A 22,986-nucleotide genomic window follows, 5' to 3' on the forward strand; every position below is an offset into this window, starting at 1 on the left:
GGGTTAGTTAAAAGTATTTAATGGAAACATAATCAGTAAAAAAAATTTAAAAAAAAAACATAATTAATCAGCCTATTTAAACCCCATCATGTCTTTTTAATTTAAAAAGTCCCCTTACAATCTGCCAATTACAGTATTAATTCGTGCTGTAGCACAGGATTATAGAAATACGGAGGCCCTTGAATGCATCCTAGATCAACGTCCTACAAAATAAAAGTCTGACTGGAACTGCTAAAGCCATAATTAATATATGTATATAAATAGCTCAATAAATACATTAATATGCCCTTAAATTAACCAAGAATAACACTGAAAATATATGTAGTCATTAATCAAAAAGTGACATCAAATGTTATTTCTGCTGAAAGAAGCAATGAGTAGTTTTGGAGAAGAAATTCAAACTCATAATTTTAATACTTACAATATTAACAAGGTGACAAGACTCAGATCTTTTTGTTTTATGGGCATATATTATATTTGCCATATATTTATAGATATATTTCTTTAGTGTCGGATTGTTAATTTAATAAATTACATTTCTTGATTTTTTTTCTTCATATTTTGTTTTTCTGTTTGTTTGTTTTTGTTTTCGTATCTGATTGTTCAGTTATATTTCTCATAATGAAGAGCGACTAGCTTTTAAAAAAGCCACCTGCAGGTCACGATCAACCCCAAAAATCAGACACAACACAGGTACAACAGAACCCTGCAGAACACAAATTCACTTTTACATCCTCATGAACAAGATAAAAATTTAATGAGAAAAGAAATTAAATTCCAACGTACAGCAGGTGGTTGGTTATTCATCAAAAAGGGGAAGTAAGAAGAACATTATCACACAAGTTTGATCCTAATAGGTTATTTCCCTGCAGCTAAGGAAACAGACAAATGTGTCATTACAATGAAAAGTTCTTCTGAAGCACAGAAAGCAGAGTCATTATCCAAGTCTCAGGATTCATCACACTCCTGTGAGACAAACGTCAGCGTGAGACTTCACAATTAAGAGTTCCTCCTCTGAGGAACTGGAGTGCTTTTATCTCTGTTGTAGAGGAGATGATTAATGATGAAGCCGGAGCTGAAGGGGCTCCTGTGATCAAGTGTCCGTGGAGGAATCCCCCAGAATGCTCTCTGACTGAACCCTGTTGAAGTGCACCATGAGGAGCTCACAGTGCTGGATCAGGAGTACAGGCTCCAGTAGATGGTGTTGAAGAGCAGGTAGGACAGCGGGAAGGCCAGCCGGGAGTACGAGTCGATCATGTAGCTGTTGCTGACCAGCAGGTCCACGTTCTCCCGCACAGAGCGCTGCCGGCGGAGGCGAGTCCCCTCTGCGGGCCGGACATCTGGGGTCTGGGCCGGCGTGGTGAGGGGGTCAGAGGTCAGAGTGGGCGCAATGCGGGAGAACGGAGTCAGCTCAATGTCATTGTCATGGAAACAGCCGTCGAAGGCCATCGCCTGGCTGGCGTTGAAGGTGGACGGGATCTGAAACAGAACAGGAAGCAATCAGAAGCTCAGAACATACCAAGCAGACACAAACACAGCTCCAGAACCAGGTCTGAACCAGGTCTGAACCAGGTCTGAACCAGGTCTGAACCAGGTCCCTGTGGGATTTGTTTCAGAGTCATATGACTTCAGCTCAGCAACTCATGTACCAAATTATTCTCAGACTGTCCGATTAGTTGTTCCTACTCAAGGCAGTCATGTGACTTTTCCTAGTCAGAATAATGTTGTTTCTGATTATTCTGAGAGCACTTAAACACACCGCATGAAGAGTAATTCAGACGTTGTACAGTTTTATTTCTGTCTAATAAGGAAGATAGGTGCAAAACTTTCTTGACATTTTGTGAATTTATTTTATTTACTTCCCTTTTTATCCCCCAGGTTAAACCAGCAATATTTTACTAAATTCTCCTTGAAACTATGAAGTGTTTTTGGCAATTTTACATAAAAAAGGTAATCTGTTATCCAAGATCAAATTATACATTACAAGTACCTCATTTTTTTACTTGAGAAGATGTATTTAGATACATTCCAACACTGGAAAAATACTTGAACAATGCCAGATTAAAGTCCCTGTCTGTGCTGTGGTGTAGTGTCTCTGTTTGGCCACTAGAGGGAGACATTCAGTAAAATATGGCTGCCATGTCTCCCTGTTCCTCCCTCTTTTCCCTCCCTGTTGATGTTTGGTGTAATAGTCCAGTGCTGACCTTCCCCTTCTTCATCTTCCTCATCTCCTCCAGAGTGGTGCAGTAGTTCACAGCTGCGTACTCGATCACAGACAGGAAGACGAACAGGAAGCTGGTCCACAGGTAGATGTCCACCGCCTTCACATACGATACCTGGACAGCAAGCACACACATACACAGTCAAAACTGGGAGAAAATGAAAATATAACTCACACATGAAGCAGCCGGAGGTCAGATGTGCAGTGCATTAAGTCCTCAGAGCAGCCACATGGGGTCTGGTGACCATCACCAGACTCCCTTAACAAATCATGTAATTTAAAGATTTTTTGTGTGAGGAGAAACTTTACTCACTTTGTAAAATGTTGCTATGACAGATTTTATATTGATAATACCATCTTGTAAAGTCGGCATCAAATACAAAACGTGAAGTTGTTTCTCTACCTGTTAAAAAATGTCATTTTGTAAAGTTTGTTACTGCACCTGAAGCCAAACAAACAGAGGTGTTACCTGAGGCATGGAGGAGGACACTCCTGTGATGATGGTGGACATGGTGAGCACTGTGGTTATACCTGCAGGAGGACGACAAGAGGAGCCTTTACCTCGCAGCTCGTCTGTTTTCAAACCAAACACAACCTACAATCCACTTGAAACACTGTGTAAAGCTCAACCTCACATCAGACAAAGATCCTAAATACTAAATACTTATGTTCTGTTATTAAATATGCAACTTGGCTGCAGAACAAGAACAATTTGCATTTATTTCTTATCCATTTAGGAACTTCTGAGTTGAAAACTACGTGCACTTTAGACGAAAAAACCAGACATTTTTCATGTGTAAACGTAATATTTGCACCTGCTGTCTATCCCAAAAACAAAAATAAGTTCATACAGTCACATGATGCCGGTCTCTACAAAGTAAATCATTTCTTTTTAAGGGTAAACACTTCGGTTTTTGGTTCAAGTTAATCCACTAATATAACATGTTACCCAAAGAGACTCGTGCAGGAACGGCCCTCCTGTCGATCCAGAAGGAAACCCAGGACAGGACGACCATCAGCATGGTGGGAAAGTACGTCTGCAGCATGAAGAAGAAGATGTGCCTCCGCAGGATGAAGTTAATGAAGAGACGGTTGTACCAACCTAACGAGACGAGACAAGACGGGGGATGATGTCAAACAGGAGGAGAGTCTTTTGTGTTCAAGACAACTGAGCATGATATTTTTTTCTGAATTCCCAACATGTTAGTCTGCTGCTGATACCCAAGACTGCACACATACAGGTGCAGATAAAAAGTATGAAAATGCAACTCACTGTTAAAACAACTAGACGTTAGATATGCAGCACATCATGTATTTAAATAAGCCCAGAGAGCAGCCACACACTGCAACATCCCCAGACTCCCTTAACAAATCACGTGTTTTAAGACTTGATGTGCAAGGAGACAATAAACACACTTTTTGAAATGTTGCTACAACAAATTCTAAATTATTGGAGCCTTCTTGTAAATTCGGCATTAAAACATGAATCATGAATTTGTTTGTTTCCCTGTAAAAAGTGTCAGTTTGTGGCAGCATCTCTTTATCAGTCCATCTAACCTGACAATATTTAGCAGCTGTCTGAACACTTTGTTTCAACTGATGAATTAATTTATTTATGAAAGAAGACATTTTGACAGTGAACATATCAAATTGTATAAATACAGTAAACAGTAACCAATACAGGCTACTTCTGTAAAGTCCCTGGAGAAAGTCACCAGATTCCCTTTAAAAATAGCAAAATTTTATGAAATGTCGAGTTAGGGGAACCTTTGTAAACTGTGCGAAACACTGTAAATGACAAATTCTTAATAATTTGGGTCTTCTTGTTAATTCGGCAAATGTTCTACATGACAATATTCTGTAAATTCATTCACTGGACCCAGATCAAAAGTAAACAAATGTTTATAGACACCACTGTTGAAAATCTGTTTTTCATTGGTGAACCACTTTCTGCATCTTTTTGAAAAAAGAAACCTCAGCCCATTCACAGAGAATTTAGGTTACTAAGGCGCACACACATAGACACGCACACACACACACACACACACACACACACACACACACACACACACACACACACACACACACACCGGTGCTGCTGTAGAAAGCCAGGCCGCTGGAGGCGTGGAAATGCTCAATGAAAAACTGAGACAAGACGATCTCGTCCGTCCTCAGAGAGTCGTTCCCATTCTTCCAGTAAAGCATCAGGTCGTTCTCATTATACGCATCTGTGGAGAGAGAGACAGAGAGCAGAGAGGTGTTCGGTGTCATGGAAAACAGAGGAAACACACAGATGTTGGTTGGATTTAGTGACAGTCATCTGAGATTTACTTGTCTTTGTTGTAGCATGTGAACACGGGAGAAGAGTTTATATACATCGATCAGCCTCGGCATCGAAAGGACTGACAGATGAAGTGATTCACTTTGATTATCTCATTACAATATCCTGTTCTGCTGGGAAAGCTTGTGTCCACATGACACACACGAAACATCCAAAACGCCGCTGCAGATTAAGTACAGCGCTGCACAAAACTACTCAGGAATGGCCTGAGGAGCGTAACATCGAGAACTTGGCCTCCAAATTGTAAGATCCCAGTCCGATGAACCTCTGTGGGATGCGCCAGAACAAGTCCAGTCCATGGAGGCCCCACCTCCCAAACAACAGGACTCGAAGACTCTGCAACCAGCGCCTGGTGCCAAACACCACAGGACACACCCAGAGGACCTGAGCCAACGCCTCGGGGGGTCGGAGAAAAGTTTGATCAATGGTGCAGCCTGGCCCGAACTTGCTCCGGCATTACCCACAGATGCTCGATCAGATTTGGATATGGGGAATTTGGAGGCGATTTTGACACCATGAGGTCTTTGTGGAGGCCTCTGCTGTCGCCATGAGGGGGGAACATATCAAGTGGCATGTTTCCCAGCATCCTTCAGTTCCAGTCAGTCAGTTGCTGATACGTGCACGTCCTCGCAAATTACACCACCTCACATTCCTGCCAACATCGAGACCTCAAAGATTCAAGGACTCTGTTTGCTGTGTGTGTGTGTGTGTGTGTGTGTGTGTGTGTGTGTGTGTGTGTGTGTGTGTGTGTGTGTGTGTGTGTGTGTGTCTCACAGCTCTCCAGCTCCAGCGAGCAGTTCTGTGTGTCCAGAGGGAAGCTGCTGAAGTCCATCGAGCAGAGAGCCGTCACAGTGACCCTGAAACACACAAAAACAAATTGAAGTTACTCGTCACGTCCTGGATCGACCTCTCCTGCTGTTGTCAAGGAAACCAGTGAGTGACCGTCTTGTTATTCTCTCAGGTTTTTTCCTTTCAGGTGACCCGGCCGTGCTGACGCTGGCCCAGAAGCACTACTAACAAACAGGCGACTTTCAGCTCAAGTCTTGCAGCCATATCTTTTTTTTACCATCTGTCTCTCAGGAGCATCTTCAAGTCCACAACCTCAATTTTACCTCCACAACTTCCCTTCCTCCGTCTCCACCCGTCCCTGTCCCGTACCTGACGCTGTAGAGGATGTTTCCGTCGGGGTAAACCCGCAGCATGATGTTCTCCATGGTGGTGTCGTGGATGAAGGAGCGCTTGGAGTGGACGAAGAAGACGTCAGGAACCCAAATCTTCTTCACGAGCCTCGAGTCAAACGTCCTGCTCAGGTTGTTTCGGGACGGAAACGCCAACCGCTCATCTTTCCAGTAGTGACGCAGGTAAAGAGTCATGGTGAAGTCCTGCATGCGCAGCAACAAAGAGAATTCATAAATAATCACACAACAGTTGTTTATCTGTCTTAATCATTTCTTTTCTTTTGTTTTGACTGTGTCCATCCATCTCACTATTTCCCAGCCTCTCTCTTTCTGTATGTTTGACTTTGTTCTTGTGTTTTATTGCCCTTCAGAACATGGATCTGTATGAAATAATGCCAAAAGTGTGCTTGAACAGAAACACATCTTTCACAGCATTTAATCTGAGGTTTTCAAGCTTTTTGTACAAACACTTTCTCCTTGTATGTCTATTAATTACTGCAAACAAAAACGGGAAGGGAGGATTATCGTTTGATGTCAAAGTCTGAATTTTTTTCATGTCCTTTAGTTTTATTTTGGGGGTTTTGGCGCTGAAAAGGCTCAGAAATCAGTGCCAGTAAAGAAAGAGATGGACATTTTCCTGCAGCAGCCCGAGGACATGATGACAATGAGCACCATCCTCTCCACCATTCATCTCTCTCGGCTGCAGGAACTCGATAAAGCACTTGTAAGTAAGTGGCCGCTTGAGTTAAAAGCAGAGACCATCGAGGGGTCACAAACCAGACAGGAAGTGATGTCAGAGCAGCATGAAATGTGGGGATCAAACTCTCTGATGTTCCAGCTTTCTGTAACAGCAGATAAACTCTAAAAGATTCTGAAATGTGTGTGTTTTGCTAAATGTTTTAAGGAAGCAACAGAGCGGTTAGCTTCTTGTTGACTGTGAATTAAACTGCAGGTGATCTGGGAACAAGGAGTATTTACACACAGTCAGGATCTGTTTCTGATGTCATGTTTCCTGCTGATCATCTAAAGGGTGACACACAAAAAAACATGTTGGAGTGAAGTCGTCCTCCTGATAAATCCTGAGCTCCATCAGAGCTGTGTGAAGTTAATTATTTCAGAAGCCAAAACTTTAACTCTGTTTCTTCAAACTTACAGCTTTTAGTTTTGCTATTTAAACGTGCCGGCGTGTTTATTTGCAATGACGTTACTGCATGCATAGAAATGTTTAAAATTATGGATATTGGAATAGTGTGCCCTTCAAAGAGCAGGAAAAATATGTTATTTGTTGGTCTGTGTCACAGTCGCTTTTCTGCTGCCTCAAGATATCAAAGCACCTGACCACGCTTCACTTTAAGAGTTTTGCTTCTTACACAACGTAGGACGCTGGGCGGGAAAATGACAACTGTGTCGGTTTTAAAGATTTAATATCCTCTGGAGAGTTTCCTCTGTCCTGTCAGGTTCATCACTACAGCTCGGAGTGATTCGATCCTCACCATGTTGACCTCTGAGATGCTGTCGATGCTCTCCACCTGCACGTCGATGCCAACAGGGATGGCGGCGCCTGAAGCCAAGATGAGAACATCATCAGTTTTAAAGTCATGAATCAAGGCAACATCAGAACAGCCTTCGGGAAAACATTCACTCTCCTCAGATCTCCACAGGTGCGCTGCAAAAATATCCATTTGCAATTTGAGATTCTGCAGCTTGTGTTTAGTATCATGTAACAAAACATTTTATATATTTCTTAATGAAGAATTGTCAGTGAAAGAGTTTGAAAATGCATGATGGGGGAAATCAGTTTGTCAGTTGTAACCTGTGCTGACATGTTGAAGAAAATGATGCGATTTTACTCAGAAAACCTGAACTGAACCCATCAGTCAAGTGTTGGTGCCCCGGGAGGGTAAACATCCTGTTTCAGAGGCTTTTCCCCACCCGAACATGAGTAAAACTTAACACCAAAAACGTAAACTAATTTGCAATGAATTGTTCCGAAATTACACAACCTGAGTTTCAGTATCCTGTATCACATCTGTATCGGCCCTCAAACCTCATTTTGGTCAAACACTGGCAACAACAACAGCTCACCGCAGCCATCAACATCTGTCCTCCACACTCCCCGGCTACATCCGCCTCATTAGCAGATTACGCTTGTTTAACCACCTGAACAACCTGATTTGTGCACACAAACAGAGCAGAAATAGCTAAAACTGCTCAAATCCCCCCCCAAAAAACAATCTCCAGTCGCAGCCACTCAGCCTCCGTTCGCAATCATGACAAGCAAACTTGGAGAGGGAGGGATTCTGACCGACTGTGATGATGTTTGGTGGTCAGCTCACTCGAGTCATTTTAAGATTCATCCATTGCTGCGGCCTGCTGACTAAAGAGGGTCATTCCTGACTCGAACCACAAGCATCAGCAGTGATTTTCCTGTTATCTTAAACTCCTAAACATCTCTGCCTGTAAGACTACTGTGAGGCTGCTCACAGAAGCCAGAGGTCAACAATCACTTTATATTTAGAGAAGACTCACCATGCAATAACTCTTACACCAACACTAATCCCTTAAAACCGTTCCTAGAAGTGGCAGGGAGATGAAACTGCAGGATCATGTGATCTGAGTTTGGGTTTGGGTTGAACGCTGCAGAGTTCTGGACCAGCTGGAGTGAACATAAAGAAATCATCTCTGAGACAACGCTAACATGCTGATGATTAGAAGCTACTTTGCTTTTATTATAATTAATATTTTTAGTTTAACATTGTAGCACTGGCTTTTTAGCATTAAACACAAAGTGCAAGTTTTGACCAGAGGATGGCAGCAGATGTAAAGTTAACACAGTCCTGTCGATCCATCCAGCAGTTGTTTAGACATTTCATGTGAAAACACAAATGTTTTATCTCACTAAAAATCCTCTGGGAACTGTGAATATCTGAACTGAATTTTAATGGTTGTTGAGATATTTCAGTCTGGACAACAGCGGTGAAACGACCAACTGTCGTTGGTTAGACCATAACAAGGTCAATGACTTTTAATATTAGCTTTATGTATTTAACGTTACATTTTTGTTAAGTTAAGCTCAAGATATCATCCATTCTTTTATTCTTCTTAACTGTTTGGGGGTTAGGGTTAGATTTCTTTACTGTGCATTAACTGTAAGCTAGCAAGCAACGCCAGGCTGTGTGTTTGAACTGCTGCAGTCAGGCTGATCAACAGGAGTGAAGATAAATCCACTTTTTATTCCAAGAAGTTAAGTTAAGTCAACTCTGAGTTCTCCTTCTGTCCAGTCAGAGCAGAACCTGATGAGACTCCAGGTGTTCATTCCTCCAGAAGTTCTGGATCTACAAATACTTTTTAAAAAGAAACCCAGGTTTAACATGTGAAAATTTTGGACCTTCATTTTTCATTCATAATAATTGGTATGTCAGCGGTCACTGATCGAGACCAAGAAAATGAAAATGCTTTTTGCAAATCACTGAAACCAGGTCTGCTGGTTTAGTAGGCCACACATAAACACACAGTCTCACACACACACACACACGAGTTTGGGTTTGTCTGTGACCTCCGTCTGGACGTAGTTTACCAGGTTACATTCCTCTTTTCACTCTCAGGGTCAACAAGAATTTAAAAAAGATGCACTCCAAAGTGTCTTTGTGCTTTTTAGATGTAAAGTGTGTTAATTCTGCTTGAATGTTCGCAGGCCGGCAGCTCAATGAACACTTTATTTAATGAAGTTCATCTGACAGCCAGGACCGTAAAGCTCCCGCCGCAGGCCGGCTTTGTCCCGCCGTGACTCGTAAAAAAACCACCAGCGGTGCAGACTCAACATTTAGAGTAACCCAGACAACGAGTGCTGTTTGTGGGAAAAACCTGAGACAGAAGGTCACTCTCTCTCTCTCTCTCTCTCTTTTTCCTTCTCCCATGTGACACCCCGTCAGATTGAGTTTAAAGCAGGTTGTTTATGGGGAGACACGTGCAAAAGGAGGTCATATGATGATTCACCGCCGTTTTGTGTTTGGACAGATGTCAGAAGTGAGACTCATCAACACCTTTACTTCCTGTTTGGACGAAACCATCTGCTAACCTGGATCTACTTCCTGTGACTGTCGAGCTAATGATGCTGCACTTCTGCACCGATATCAGTCCATATTCACCTCCTGCAGCATTTGGTAGCAAAACTAAAGGAACTACTATCCTGTAAACAAAATGTACTTTTTTTTACCAGCTGACAAAAATATAATATCTGTACTTTTTCATTATACAACACAGGGTTGTACAACAAAATGGTAAAGCAAAGGTTTGTAAACTGTAAACTGTTTGTGTCGGGATGATAATGTCATCTGTGTTTTAATATTAAAAAGTTCAACATCTGGGAAACACTGTCCATCAACTGAGTGTTGGTGAGCATCGATGTTATAAACACAGAGTTCACCTCTTCTCATCAAGCTGCTGGTTTAGTTCAACGGTCTGATCTGAAATGTTGTGATGGAGACAGGTCTGTGTAAAGATGGAGACAGGTCTGTGTAAAGATGGAGACAGGTCTGTGTAAAGATGGAGACAGGTCTGTGTGAAGACATGATGGAGACAGGTCTGTGTGAAGACATGATGGAGACAGGTCTGTGTAAAAATGGAGACATGTCTGTGTAAAGATGGAGACAGGTCTGTGTAAAGACATGATGGAGACAGGTCTGTGTAAAGATGGAGACAGGTCTGTGTAAAGATGGAGACAGGTCTGTGTAAAGATGGAGACAGGTCTGTGTAAAGATGTGATGGAGACAGGTCTGTGTAAAGATGGAGACAGGTCTGTGTGAAGACATGATGGAGACAGGTCTGTGTAAAGATGGAGACAGGTCTGTGTAAAGATGGAGACAGGTCTGTGTAAAGATGGAGGCAGGTCTGTGTAAAGATGGAGACAGGTCTGTGTAAAGATGGAGACAGGTCTGTGTAAAGACGTGTTCGCTTCAAGCACGCTGATGTTGTTGAACACCAGAAGAAAAACAAAAAGAGGAAAACTCAAACCGAACACAACGATGGCTGCTGCACCATCAGCTGAATCCTTCTGTGGTTTCAGCTGATTGCTCTAATCAGCCGACGTAAACATGTTGATGAGTAAGTTACTGTCAGAGATTTCTTCATATGGAGCCTAAAACTCTGTGGAGAAAACACACTGAGTGAATACAGATGTTGGTCTCTGTCGCAGATGGGCCTCTACTCAATTAGTTCTGCTACAAACCAGGAAACTGGAGGAAGTAGTCGGTCTCGGTCTGTTCCTGCTCTGCCTGTTTCACGAGCGGAGTAAATCAGTACACAGCCTCAGGTGGTCACATTCTTTCTGCAGCGTGAGTCATCGTGATTAATGATGTTAGAGTCACAGCTGCCATCTCTTCCATCTGTGCAGGTGAACTCTGGACGATCTGCCCTTCAAAACAAGGATATCTTTTCTGTGTTTGGCCCGAAAAGTTAATTGTTTGCCTTTCCGTTGTCCTGCTGGTCGCTCAATCCAGCTTTGGACTTTGTATTTGAGTAAATCTACAGCATCTCAGTGGGTGAGCCGCTGCAGATTTACTCTAATAACACATCAAAATCATGTTTTAAGGTCATGTCATTTTGTCCCAAAACGTTTGTGCGCTCTGTCTTTTAATCCCTGAACACAACGCTGCAGATGGATCAATTCATAAGCAGCATGATGCAGCTTTGAGGTCTCAGGGTGTTCGTTCCTCGGTCGCCCGCTGTGTGTTTAGATTCAGGCAGCGATCGGAGGAAGGAGAGAGGTGAAAGGTGGCGAGGAGGATTAAGAGGTGATTCTCTGGGCAGCTCTGTGACTCCTACACGATCTATACCAACTCAACTCTGGCAGATTAGACTGACTGTATTGTAATTAAAGCTCACAGCGGACTGAAATACACGCAGCCTTTGTTTGCTAAACCTTTACAGAACCACGGCGGTGGTTTTGGATGAAGCACTGACTGTAAATAACTTGTGCTTTACATCACGGCTGAACGTTGAGGAAATGTTTGTTTCTGCTCTCGTCGACGTCACGATGTGTTTTGTTTTGTTCACTTTCTACTTCAGCTTCACTGTTCGTCCAACAGCTTGAAGTGCATTTCAAGTTAAGATTTATACATATAAAACATACGAGGTAAAGCTAAAACAATTACTTGAATAATCCATCAGTCACTTGATAGAAAATGTATTAATTGTGATCATCTTTTTGTTCATTTTTAGTGCAAAAAAATGCAGCATTAATCCAAACGTTAATCGGATCTATTCTGTACCGAGATTCATCCTCCATTGAAGTTTTGTAGAAATCTGTTCAGCAGGTTTTGTGTAATCTTGTTGACAAACCAACAAACAAGCGGACATAGTTGAAAACACAACGTCGAGGTAACAGCGAGCTGGTTTTGGTTTAGAGAAAGAAAAATAAAGAGGCATTTAACTGTTTCATGAGAGACAGATTAAAAACAGAATGATCCAAAGGTAGAGATATGCTGACTTTAAGTCTGGATCCTACATTTCCCATGATGCAACTTGATAGTGACTGTCTTTAGAGGAACTGTTCATGCAAAATAAGTCATCATCTCCTTCCTCCAACCAAAAAAACATGAAATGGCTCCATAAAGCTCGGCCGACGTCTCCCAGATTCAATTTTAAAAATGTTTTCACAGCCTTTTTTAAGCTGCAAAGCTAAAAGTGTTAGTGTGTACCCAGTCTGAAGCGTCTGCATGAGCTTTAGGCTGTAAATAATGTTTCTTCAGATCTATTTGTGATCTCAGTTGAGCTGCATTGATCCACTTTAGTCTGAACCAGCTGCTTCAGTTGTTTAGCAGGATGCTGCAGCTCCGTTTTACTGTGAAGCTCCAGAAATGTTTTGTGGACTACATTTAATCAGCATGGAGGGAAGAGATGGAGACTTTTTTTTTTTTTGCATGAACAGTTCCTTTAAAGATAGACGCTATCAAGTTGCATCATGGGAGATGTAGGAACCAGACTTAAAGTCAGCGTATCTAAACCTCTGCTGCTTTGATTTGGATCATTCTGTTTTTAATCTGTCTCCTAAAGGCCAGAAACTTTTTATGAAGTGAAGTATATTTCATCTGAGGTTTGGTACCTGGAACTGAAGCCAGACGAGGTCACACCGTAGAAAGAAGCAGCACACTTTTACATCATGGCGTCCAGGCCGATGTGGCCCGATGTGAAGTTTATAGGGTCTCATTTAAGTTTACAGACGTCCTGTAGAGGCTGACCTCGAAGTAGAAACGCTGCGAGTCTTTCACACGTGCACCGAATAGCAAGAAAATGTCACATGGTGTATTTTAGGACTTGGGTCCCTCGAGAGGACCCAGAAGGTTTTGATGCTTCAGCTTCTCGGATGTCACACACACACACACACACACACACACAGCAGCTATAAGCTTATCATGAGGCAGAAAATGCTGAGAATTTCCTCAGTGTAAAATTACAGTGGGGTGAAATGCGGCAGCCGGGCCGCGGGGCAGACAGTGGTGCTTTTGTTGTCCCCACCCTGAATGACAGGCAGGACCACAGAGACAAGCAGGACGCCAACCAACCGTATCGACCGAACACACAGAGGTCACTTGTTCCAAAATAATCTGTCGGCACGCTCAGATTAATTCTTTGTTTTAACGAGTAACGTAACACGTTGGTTCTGCAATTCAAGTCGTCTCTGTTATTTAGTTCAAAGTAATCCATTACTAGAAAAAAAATGCTGTCTTTTCCTTTTGACGCCTCAAAATCCAAATAAAATCCCTGAAACACCGTCTCTGTTTCTGTTTCTGGTGAGCTAATTCAACATAGCGAGTTAAATTTGTAGAAATATTCCCATTATTCCAAATATTTGGGGCGAAAAGGACGAGAGCAACATCACAGAGAAATACGAGTTGTGTCTAAAGGATGAGTGCTTGTTTTATTGTCTGCCTCTGTCCAGTTCTGGTTGTTAGCAGAATAAAGATGTAAATGTTTTACTGCGTCTGTAAAGAAGTCTACAAAATAACACCATTTCTGGAAACTCTAACATGTTACTTTTTGCACTAGATAACACAGTTTTTTAATCTTGTACCGAGTTACTTTTGAAAGAAATTATATCCAAACACTGTCAGTCTGTGAAGGATCTGAACACTCAAGTTACAAACAAGTTTTCCAGGTATTTCCAGGATTTCCAGTCCAAAGTAGAGGCAGTCACCATGACAAAGAGTTTTACGATGCAGTTTTGGGGGATTTTCACGTCTTGACATCAACAGAAGAATGAAAGGAAGAGACTGTCATCACCAGAGAGATGACAGCATTGTCCCTTCTTCAAAAACTTAGAAGATGTTTACGTCTCTGTGACATGCTCCGTCTTTGTGGCCATGAAAATAATGACTGTGAAACCCTCTCAGGTCAGGATCAGACTGGAGCGCAGTTTCACTGTTTATACGTAAACGTCAGTGTTGGTTTCTTGACTGGAATCCTTTCATATCTCACGTGGGCCGACTTCAATCGTACGACTGTTGAGGCTCCATCAAAGAGAAACTCAGAGTGGCGACACAATGCAGCAGGAACATTCCTGAGCAGCACGAGTTCACCTCAGACTCATCAAGACTAAAGATTAGATACATTCAAACGAGACCGATTGTGTTTCACCGACGCACTGTTAATCTAAACTAAAAAAAAATGAAACTTAACGGTACAATTATTTAGATGCAAAATTAAACTCCAGCTGAGAATCCCAGTGTTTCCTCCAGTAGAAGTTCAGATACTTTGTGTAACGTCACGTCACATTAATAGAATTCAAAGACTATTAAAGTTAAAGGTAGAATCAGTAGGATTTGTCCCAGCTGTTCCTGAACGCACCACAAAGACAGTTGATTGTTGAGTCTCATTCCCAGGACGTCAAATAGACACATGTTGGGTTGGTAAAGCGTCCCGAGCAGCAACAAAGAGAGAAAATCAGAAACTCTCTGCAGATACGAGACACTAACACGCCTTTTCTCCACATTCCAGCCTCCCTCTCTGTCTGTTTGCGGATTCTGACGGCTTTTACGTTTAATGTTGAGGCCGATCGCTGGAAAAGTCGAGGCCAGAAAGTCGTTTTCTGCTTGATCACTTTCTGCACGCTGCTCTTGCTCAGCATCATAAGTTATTAATTCGACTTGCGTTTCGGTAACACAAACATTCCTCAAGCGCTGCAGTTACGACCCGCCTGAACCGAGTCGGATCATTTCCGCTCACAGTGCAGATTTCAGACACATTTGCCTTTTCACATTGCGTGTTTGCGTGTCTGCCGGCTTCTATTGTCGTGTGTTTGATACTGATGATCTCCATCGCAGACGTCAGTTTGTTTCCCACCCCTCCATCTGCTCCAGACCTGGAATATAATCCAGATTAATACACACGAATCCCCCCGACTCACACACACACACACACACACACACACACACACAGAGTTAGGCACTCATTATATTGCCAAAACACACAAAAGGGACACACAATCACATTTGAGTGAGCACACAGAGTCCTACTGTATTTCAAATGCACACACACACACACAGACACACACTCGTGCTGCCACACAATGGTGTAATCTGGGTCAGCGCTGGTGATTTTGGGATTGACACATCAGTTGTCTGGGTGACCCAGTGCCCATCATCAAACCACCGCGTACGCATCATCAGCGTGGGACGAGGACTGATTTCCTCTTTTGGACGTTGTGTGAGTGAGTGGATTAAATCATCAGGGATCAGAGACGAGATGAGGTGTCCCTGTGTGTGTGTGTGTGTGTGTGTGTGTGTGTGTGTGTGTGTGTGTGTGTGTGTCATGGCTTGTTTTGCTATCTCTGCGAGGCCCAATTTCATTTTTTTTTTGCATCTTGAGGACATTCACGACGTCAAAGGACTTTCTAAAAGTTAAAAATTTCAACGCAAGAAATGTACATTCTCACATGAGTATCACAGACAATCATACTATTTTATTGTGTAAAAAATTTTGGGCGGAGCCACTGTGACGTCACCCACAGGCTTTCTGAAGAGCCGGCCCGGTTCTACTGGGTTTGACTCGGTGCTTGAATGTGTGTCTTAACACAATGACACGCTTTTCCCAGCACACTAACAAAACGGCTCCACTAATTCAGTTACAAACATGTTCAGTTTCCTATTACATCTTCACAATAAAAGCCCCCCGTTAATTAGTTATCATGAAGCTTTTATTATGAAGCAACAACACAGGAAACACGTTTTCAGCAGCAGTAAAATAGTGAAACACACCAGATGTTTGAAACAACAAACAGGACGAGAGAAAGTGAAGATATTAAGTTACAGAAACACTGAGAGCTGAACACACTGACGTTTAAAACCTCTTTCTCTCACTTTAAGAGCTGTTGCATCATGAGGAGAAACGGCTCCTGCAAATTATTACTCATCAGTGCCTTCTTGTAAATTCTGCTTTAACTACAAAACATTAAGATATTTTCCTTCCTTGTAAAAATGGTCAGTTTGTTGTGGCATTGCTGTAAAAAAAAAACTATGACTGACTTGGAGAAAGAAAGTCACCAGACTCCCTTAAGAAAACGTTCAATTTTGAGACTTGTTGCGTTAGAAGCAACTGTATAAACTTTGTGAAACACAATCTACAGCAGATTCATAACCACCAGGGCTGATTTGTTCATTCGGCAAATGTTACACATGATATTTCTTTCTTGTTTCTGTTTGTTCTGATGACGTAGGTGTTGGCTGGTTGAATATAGAGCCGAGAAGTGACATCTGATCACAAGGAGTCACGTGTATGAATCGATGGAATGTGTTATGGCAACAAGGGTCGTCACAAATATATAAAGACAAACGTGTGTATGTGTGTGTGTGTGTGTGTGTGTGTGTGTGTGTGTGTGTGTGTGTGTGTGTGTGTCTGACCTCCAAAGCCTGGTCTCAGAGCGAAGTCGTGCTCCTCAATCCTCAGCAACTGTTCACTCTTGATTAGCAGTGTTTTGGTGCTGTCCTGCCTCTTCAGTTTGTAGTCGATGCGTCTGCAGACACACACACACACACACACACACACACACACACACACACACACACACACAAGAAACAGACAGTGTGTTGAGTGATTAGTTGGTTAATCACGGCTGTAATTGAGGGGTTTTGATTAGAGAAAACACACTTTGCGGTTTCCTCCCTGCCTGCAGCTGCCTCTCGCTCTCAGTCTGCCAAAAAACCATAACCTTAATCGAAGCCGCGGCAAAGCTCCACCAACAAACAAACACACGTGCACGCGTACACACGTGTGCACGTGTTCTCTGTCTAATGCACAAAGCGTTTGATCGCCTTCCAAAACAATCCTCGCTGACTGATAAAACCGGCTGCTGGGAGGCAGGTAACGACGACGTACACTACACTACCCATGAGTCCTCTCTTCCTCAACCTTCATGTGACAGTCAGAGTGGAAAGAACAAAGACTTCTGCTATTTCTCTGCTGACTACAGTATTATCAGTGGTGGAAAGTAATAAGTTGTACTTAAAGGAGCAGTTCACCCGATAAATGTAAATCCAGTCATCATCTTCTCCCTCCACTGCTGATTTAAAGTCAGGTGAAGTTTCGTAATCCACAAAAACATTTCTGGAGCGTCACAGTGAAACAGAACTGGAGACTAAAAAATAAAAAATACACACACACTGCACTGCCGTGCATCGAGACAGAGGATGACGGCATTCTGAGGATTTCATGGCATGTTGTTCTAGAGGTTAACATAAATCTACAAACCACATTCTGCTTTGGTTCTTGCACACTTTATATTCCACAGGCTGACCTGTTTCAGTTGTCCTGGCTATGCTGCTGACGTGAGGTAGAAATGTGCTGAAAGAGAATCTGAATGAAGCTTCAACCCTCTGAGGCCGCTTCAAATAAATTAAAGTGACGTCACATCGTCTAAATAACGATGTATTTCTTTGTAGGCAGTGTTTGAGAGTTGTTGACTCGAGTCGGCATAAAGTAAACACGTCGTGCAGTTAAACAAACTGTTAAACTTCTATATATACGTCTGACATTCAACCAGGGAACGAGACGACATTCAGGATGTCGGAGGTGTAATTACAGCCCGAGCATGGCGCCTCTCGGATGCAGTACATGCTGCAGTGTGTGTGTGTGTGTGTGTGTGTGTGTGTGTGTGTGTGTGTGTGTGTGGTTAAAGGAGGTAAACAAACACACACACGTGCGCCGAACAGGTGAGCACACAAAAGAGATAAAAGCTGTTTGAGATTTTCTCTGATCAAAAGCCTCTTTGAAAGTCACACACCTTGACACCAGCACACACTCACACTCACACACACACACTCACACACAAACACACACACACACACACACACACACACACACACACACACACACACACACCATGTGGTCTCCTATTATCGGGAGGTCAAACATTGTGTTGGAGCCAAATCCTATTTCCATAATCCCTTAAATTAACCTTGAAACAAACACTAAAATCCCCTAACTCAAACAAATTTCACACGAATCTCAATCCCGATCTTAATGCAATTAAATAAACGGCACTAAATTTAACAAAAAAACAAAACAAAAACACTTTAATCTTTAATTCTTCCCCTGATGAGAGTTCACCCAAAATCAGTCTGACTGAAAAAGTTCAGTAAGAATGAAACAAAAATCCACTTTGGCCCAAAAAAAAGAAATAAATCTTCATAATCTTCTGGAGACATCTGGTCCATATGAAGACAATAAGGACACACACACACACACACACACACACACACACACACACACACACACACAGAGGTGCTGATTGGACTGCCTGATCAGCACCGACCCAATCGCCATAATAAATGTCAGCTGAGTATATTTCGGCAAAAACCACAGCTAAGTTTAAGGTGAACGTTTCTTTACGCTGTAACGTTTGTTAAAGCGGACTCTCCTCTGTCACGGCGCCGAGCTTCATGTTCTGGTCGGGTTTCAAACCCGTCACATAACCAGACAATCTGAGCCGAACTTCAGCACCGTCCCACATCCCTGATCGGATTTCTCCTCCGATGGCCGGGGCCAGGCAAATCAGGATTAAATTGACCCAAAACGTCTGTAGTCTGAGTCCAGATCGACACAGATTCAAACAGGTTTTGGCTCTTAAAGTAAAATCAGTCTGAATAACAGTATTGCATTTATTATCTTTGGTGACCCGTGGAGTCAAGAGCTCAACGTCTCCCTCTGAGATGTGGTGAAGTAGAAGTAAACAGAGGTATTAAATGCACTTAGTACAGTCGACGGACTCATTTCTACAGTACTTTACTTTAATCTGGGTGCTGTTTCTGCTCTGCACCTCCCTCAGATCACCTGTCAGTCACAGAACAAGCTGCTGTGCTCAGCGGATGACGCTCATATTGTTTTCTCACTCACATCGGCTTTTGTGATGAATGAAGGAATGAGGACAGAGTTCACGTCTTCATAAACAGTGCGCATACTTTGTTGCTGTACTTCATGTACATGTTTCAGGTATCTGCACGTTACTGGAGTGTCTCTGTGACTTCTTCTCTACATCTGAGCACAAATATCTGAACTTTCTCCTCCTCGCATTTTCAAAACAGGCGTGTTACTTTAGTTTGATGCATTTGAGGTGAATTATGGATCATTTTTATTTGGCGTCAACGAGACAAAGACGTGAAAGCCGTAAGAATCCGTAAACAGACAGAGAGGGAGGCTGGAATGTGGAGAAAAGGCGTGTTAGTGTCTCGTATCTGCAGAGAGTTTCTGATTTTCTCTCTTTGTTGCTGCTCGGGACGCTTTACCAACCCAACATGTGTCTATTTGACGTCCTGGGAATGAGACTCAACAATCAACTGTCTTTGTGGTGCGTTCAGGAGCAGCTGGGACAAAATCCTACTGATTCTACCTTTAACTTTAATAGTCTTTGAATTCTATTAATATGACGTGAGCTTCAGTCAGCTTTGAGCACAAATGTCCTTCAGAGGGAGACTTTTTACTCTGATACTCTGAGTCCATGTCAGAGCCTGAACTCTGTTACTGTGCTGGAGGAAACAAACTGGATCAGAACTTCAAGAATCAAGCTACTAATTTAATTGACAATACAGCTGCAAATAAAAAAGGAAAAATGTTCATATTTACATTCAGCGAGGATGTAAGTGGTTAAAAAAAAAATCTTTTTACTGCAGATGTCACAAACTAGTTGGAAATGAAGATGCAACAACTCACTTCAGTTTGGTGGCCTGTTGAGAGGAAACTGGACCGAAACTAGTTGGAAATTAAAATGACATGACCGGCAGATGTGAGGCAGAAACCAGCTGCAAGTTTCCATGAAGTGTTTCCAACAGGAGCTCCAGGAAATCTGGATGCCCGACAAATAAAAAGAAAAAACCTGCTCGAGGAGCTGAAAGCTGGATTATTACCAACTTGCAGTGGTCAGTTAAAAATGAATAAAACTTTAAAGAGTTTAAGGGAGACTGTGATGATCTCACTGTTAAAAATACAATGATACAACTAGAAAAAGCTTCTGTGAAACAGAGAAGTGAAAGAGGTCAAACTGTGGGAACCTCACAGTTTATTATTAACTGTAAAGGGTGGAGGAAGTATTCAGACCCTCACTCAGTGAAAAGTAATATCAGCAAAACGTACATCAACTGTTTAAAGGAAAAGTACTGATTACATTTCTTGACATCAGACAAAATGTGTCCTGCTGTGATGTGTTTCAGACATCGTGTTAACTTGTTGTTCTCTTTAAAACGGATGAACCAGCTCACAACACGGACATTTGTGACGGGAAACAGGAAAGTTGACCGATTTGTGATACATTTATTAGCTTTTGCTCCATGCTGATTTAATGTGGCTAATGCTAGCGAGCTAACATCATGGCTGCAGCCTGCAGCACGCTGGGCGAGTTCTGTCGACGTCAGACATTTTGCAGTTCATTTTAAAAATCTAAATAAATCTAAGCACGTTCTGAGTGTCTAGTTGACCAATATAATTCTCAGTTTGAACTACGAACTACATGCTGAGGTAATAAATCAAGTTCCCATAAGCTTACATACACTCAGACTTCTTTCTGGAACCAGTGGAGTCGCCTCCTGCTGGTCATTAGAAACAATGTTTTTTTCTTAAAAGCGCCTCTGAACTGGCGTCACTTTTCAGACCCGGAAGCTTCGTTCCTATTTGATAAAGTGATAAAACGTCTCTGGTGTGTGCAGCTGGCTGTTCTGCCCCCCAGTGGACAGAAACTGAAGGTTTCAGAAGCAGAAATCTTCCTCTGGTTTCGGCAGAGATGCTTCTAATCATCTCCACCGCTCACTCAAAGCTTCTCATTCATCCACACATCCGAGTGTCTCACCCTCCAAACTTGAACTTGCTGTTCTCCCCGAGGAAAACCTCCTTGTTCTTCCTGCGTCCGGAGTTGCGGCCGCCGGTCGCCATCGCGACGAGGCTGGCCACGGCCACGGCCATGCAAGTCAGCACGTCCACCCTCATGTTTCACAGGTTTCCCCGCCACAACTGACACAGCGCCAGCATCCCAGCAGCCACAGCGACCCAGCAGCTCCACGTCTCACCAGCCGAGCGTCCTGACCACCCTGCAGCCTAACGCTGGTGGTTTTGGTCAAACATCCCACGGGCGCCTGGAAGTTTCCTCAACCAGAGAACTCCAGAACGTAGACAAACACATGAGGGATGTGTTCCTGCATCCGTCTCCAGCTGATCATCCCGGCTGATCTCCAGGGAATCTCCCGCTGCTCCGACCAGCTTCATCCGACCCTCGTCTCCCTCTCGCAGTCCCTCTCCGTCTGTTTTATCTGCGGTTTTGTGGATCTTTCTATCTCTGATTAAAATCGATATGAATCTATTCCTCGTGGCGATAGAGGAATGACACTAATTCCACTCTAATCCTCTTATCTACAGCCACAGCAATCTTTCACTAACCTACAAACAGGCACACACACACACACACACACACACACACACACACACACACACAAACCCATCAGTAATCAGGATTTTCTCAGTGGGACAATGAAAAAACAGGCACCTGGTGTGATTATATGAGGTGAGCGCACACCTCCACCCTGTGTGTGTGTGTGTGTGTGTGTGTGTGTGTGTGAGAGAGGCTTTTGTGAGAGGAAATAAATCACGGGTTTGGAAGCAGCTTAAAACAACAAAAGCTCGTCAATATCGGCCGACGTTTAATCTGAGCTGGAGTGGAGCGAGCTGGGTCTGATCCAGCCCTCCTCAGTTTACACCTCCGCAACACATCAACCACCTTTTGTGCATCTTGTGTCCATCAGGTTCACCTGGCTGCCTGTTCGTGAAGTAGCTGATAATAATCGATTTTGTGTTTTGAGGCTCATTGATTGTCCCGCATGATATCGTCATCGTGAATTTGTTTGTTCGTGATGATCGTGCGTTGGAAAATCTGATATCGTGACCAGCGTATTTGTTGTAACGAGTAACAGAACAGGTTCGTTCTGCAGTTCAGGTGATCTGTCACCGGAGAGAAGCCTCGTCTTTCTTCCCGTTTGTCTCGGCAGGCGGCTGCTGAAGGGAAACCTGCAGTCGCATCAGTGCTCATACGTAAGGCAGCTAATCCGGCGGCGTTAACTTGGTGGAAATATTCCCATTATTTTTTCATTTTGGGGTGAAAATGACGAGAACAACATCACGATGAAATGCAAGTTGTGTCCGGAGGATAAAAGCTCGTCAGCTGAGAAGAACTCAGCTTCACATATGATGAACACAACACGACCGAGGTGGAGGAAGATAACGGCGGTGCAACAGCTCCGAAACAGGACCAGGAGCTTCAAGTTCGTTACCGAGAAGGAAATGAGTGTAAATTTGTGCTTTTATGGTTTCTACGTGAGTTTACGGGTCCTTTAGTTGACTTTTTAAACATCACATACTCGGCTTTAAGAGCCCGTGTTGCACTGTTTGTTTTGTTACGTAACAAGTTACTATTTAATGGCGATAATGTTGTAAAGCAATGAGCTACTTTAAAAAGACCGACTCTGATCGTGACGGATGAAACTTTCAGGGAGTCTAATAAACAAACTACAGATGCGTCTCAGTCCAGACGCTCGTATCAAACTTCACATGCTCAGAAATGTGAACGTTTCCAAGTCACGTAACGTAGGTCAAGGTTGTGAGTTGGTTTTATTTGACTGTTCAGAATGCAGCTACTGATTACTGCTTACTGTTTCAGTCTTATCTCCGTAATGGTGGCGTGATAATAAGAAGCAAAGGTTGAAGACAGACAGCAGCTC

The 22,986-nt window shown here is 42.9% G+C and overlaps 1 protein-coding gene and 2 long non-coding RNA genes across 8 annotated transcripts in view; 2 read left to right on the forward strand and 1 right to left on the reverse strand.

Annotated features, from left to right (window-relative positions):
- Positions 1-738: 738 nt before the first annotated feature.
- Positions 739-22,986, reverse strand: part of LOC119009042 (gamma-aminobutyric acid receptor subunit rho-3) — a 24,260-nt gene continuing 2,012 nt past the window's right edge. The window contains exons 1-10 of one of the 3 annotated variants that reach the window (XM_037079945.1): positions 21,069-21,205; positions 16,636-16,748; positions 7,234-7,301; positions 5,721-5,944; positions 5,337-5,419; positions 4,312-4,449; positions 3,171-3,323; positions 2,691-2,752; positions 2,205-2,336; positions 739-1,479 (exon numbers count right to left, since the gene is read on the reverse strand). In XM_037079945.1, coding sequence (XP_036935840.1) covers positions 1,177-1,479; positions 2,205-2,336; positions 2,691-2,752; positions 3,171-3,323; positions 4,312-4,449; positions 5,337-5,419; positions 5,721-5,944; positions 7,234-7,301; positions 16,636-16,748; positions 21,069-21,205 — 1,413 coding nt within the window. In that variant the 3' untranslated portion in view covers positions 739-1,176. Of the gene's footprint in view, positions 1,480-2,204; positions 2,337-2,690; positions 2,753-3,170; positions 3,324-4,311; positions 4,450-5,336; positions 5,420-5,720; positions 5,945-7,233; positions 7,302-16,635; positions 16,749-19,939; positions 20,211-21,068; positions 21,206-22,986 lie in introns of those variants that run through there. The other 2 variants (XM_037079946.1, XM_037079947.1) reach the window with 2 other exon arrangements.
- Positions 1,426-5,785, forward strand: LOC119009047. Of its 2 annotated transcripts, XR_005071623.1 has the most exons (4): positions 1,426-1,550; positions 2,238-2,306; positions 5,339-5,495; positions 5,643-5,785. It is a non-coding gene; the product is annotated as an uncharacterized LOC119009047 (long non-coding RNA). The 2 variants fall into 2 exon arrangements; XR_005071622.1 differs by lacking the exon at positions 1,426-1,550 and having other exon boundaries at positions 2,194-2,306.
- LOC119009046 lies at positions 5,785-10,102 on the forward strand. 3 transcript variants are annotated; one of them, XR_005071621.1, is made up of 5 exons: positions 5,785-5,923; positions 6,306-6,468; positions 7,198-7,401; positions 9,435-9,616; positions 9,758-10,102. It is a non-coding gene; the product is annotated as an uncharacterized LOC119009046 (long non-coding RNA). The 3 variants fall into 3 exon arrangements; XR_005071619.1 differs by having other exon boundaries at positions 9,435-10,102; XR_005071620.1 differs by having other exon boundaries at positions 6,306-6,464; positions 9,435-10,102.

The sequence above is a fragment of the Acanthopagrus latus genome, chromosome 19, assembly GCF_904848185.1.
Source record: "Acanthopagrus latus isolate v.2019 chromosome 19, fAcaLat1.1, whole genome shotgun sequence".
NCBI lineage: Eukaryota > Metazoa > Chordata > Actinopteri > Spariformes > Sparidae > Acanthopagrus > Acanthopagrus latus.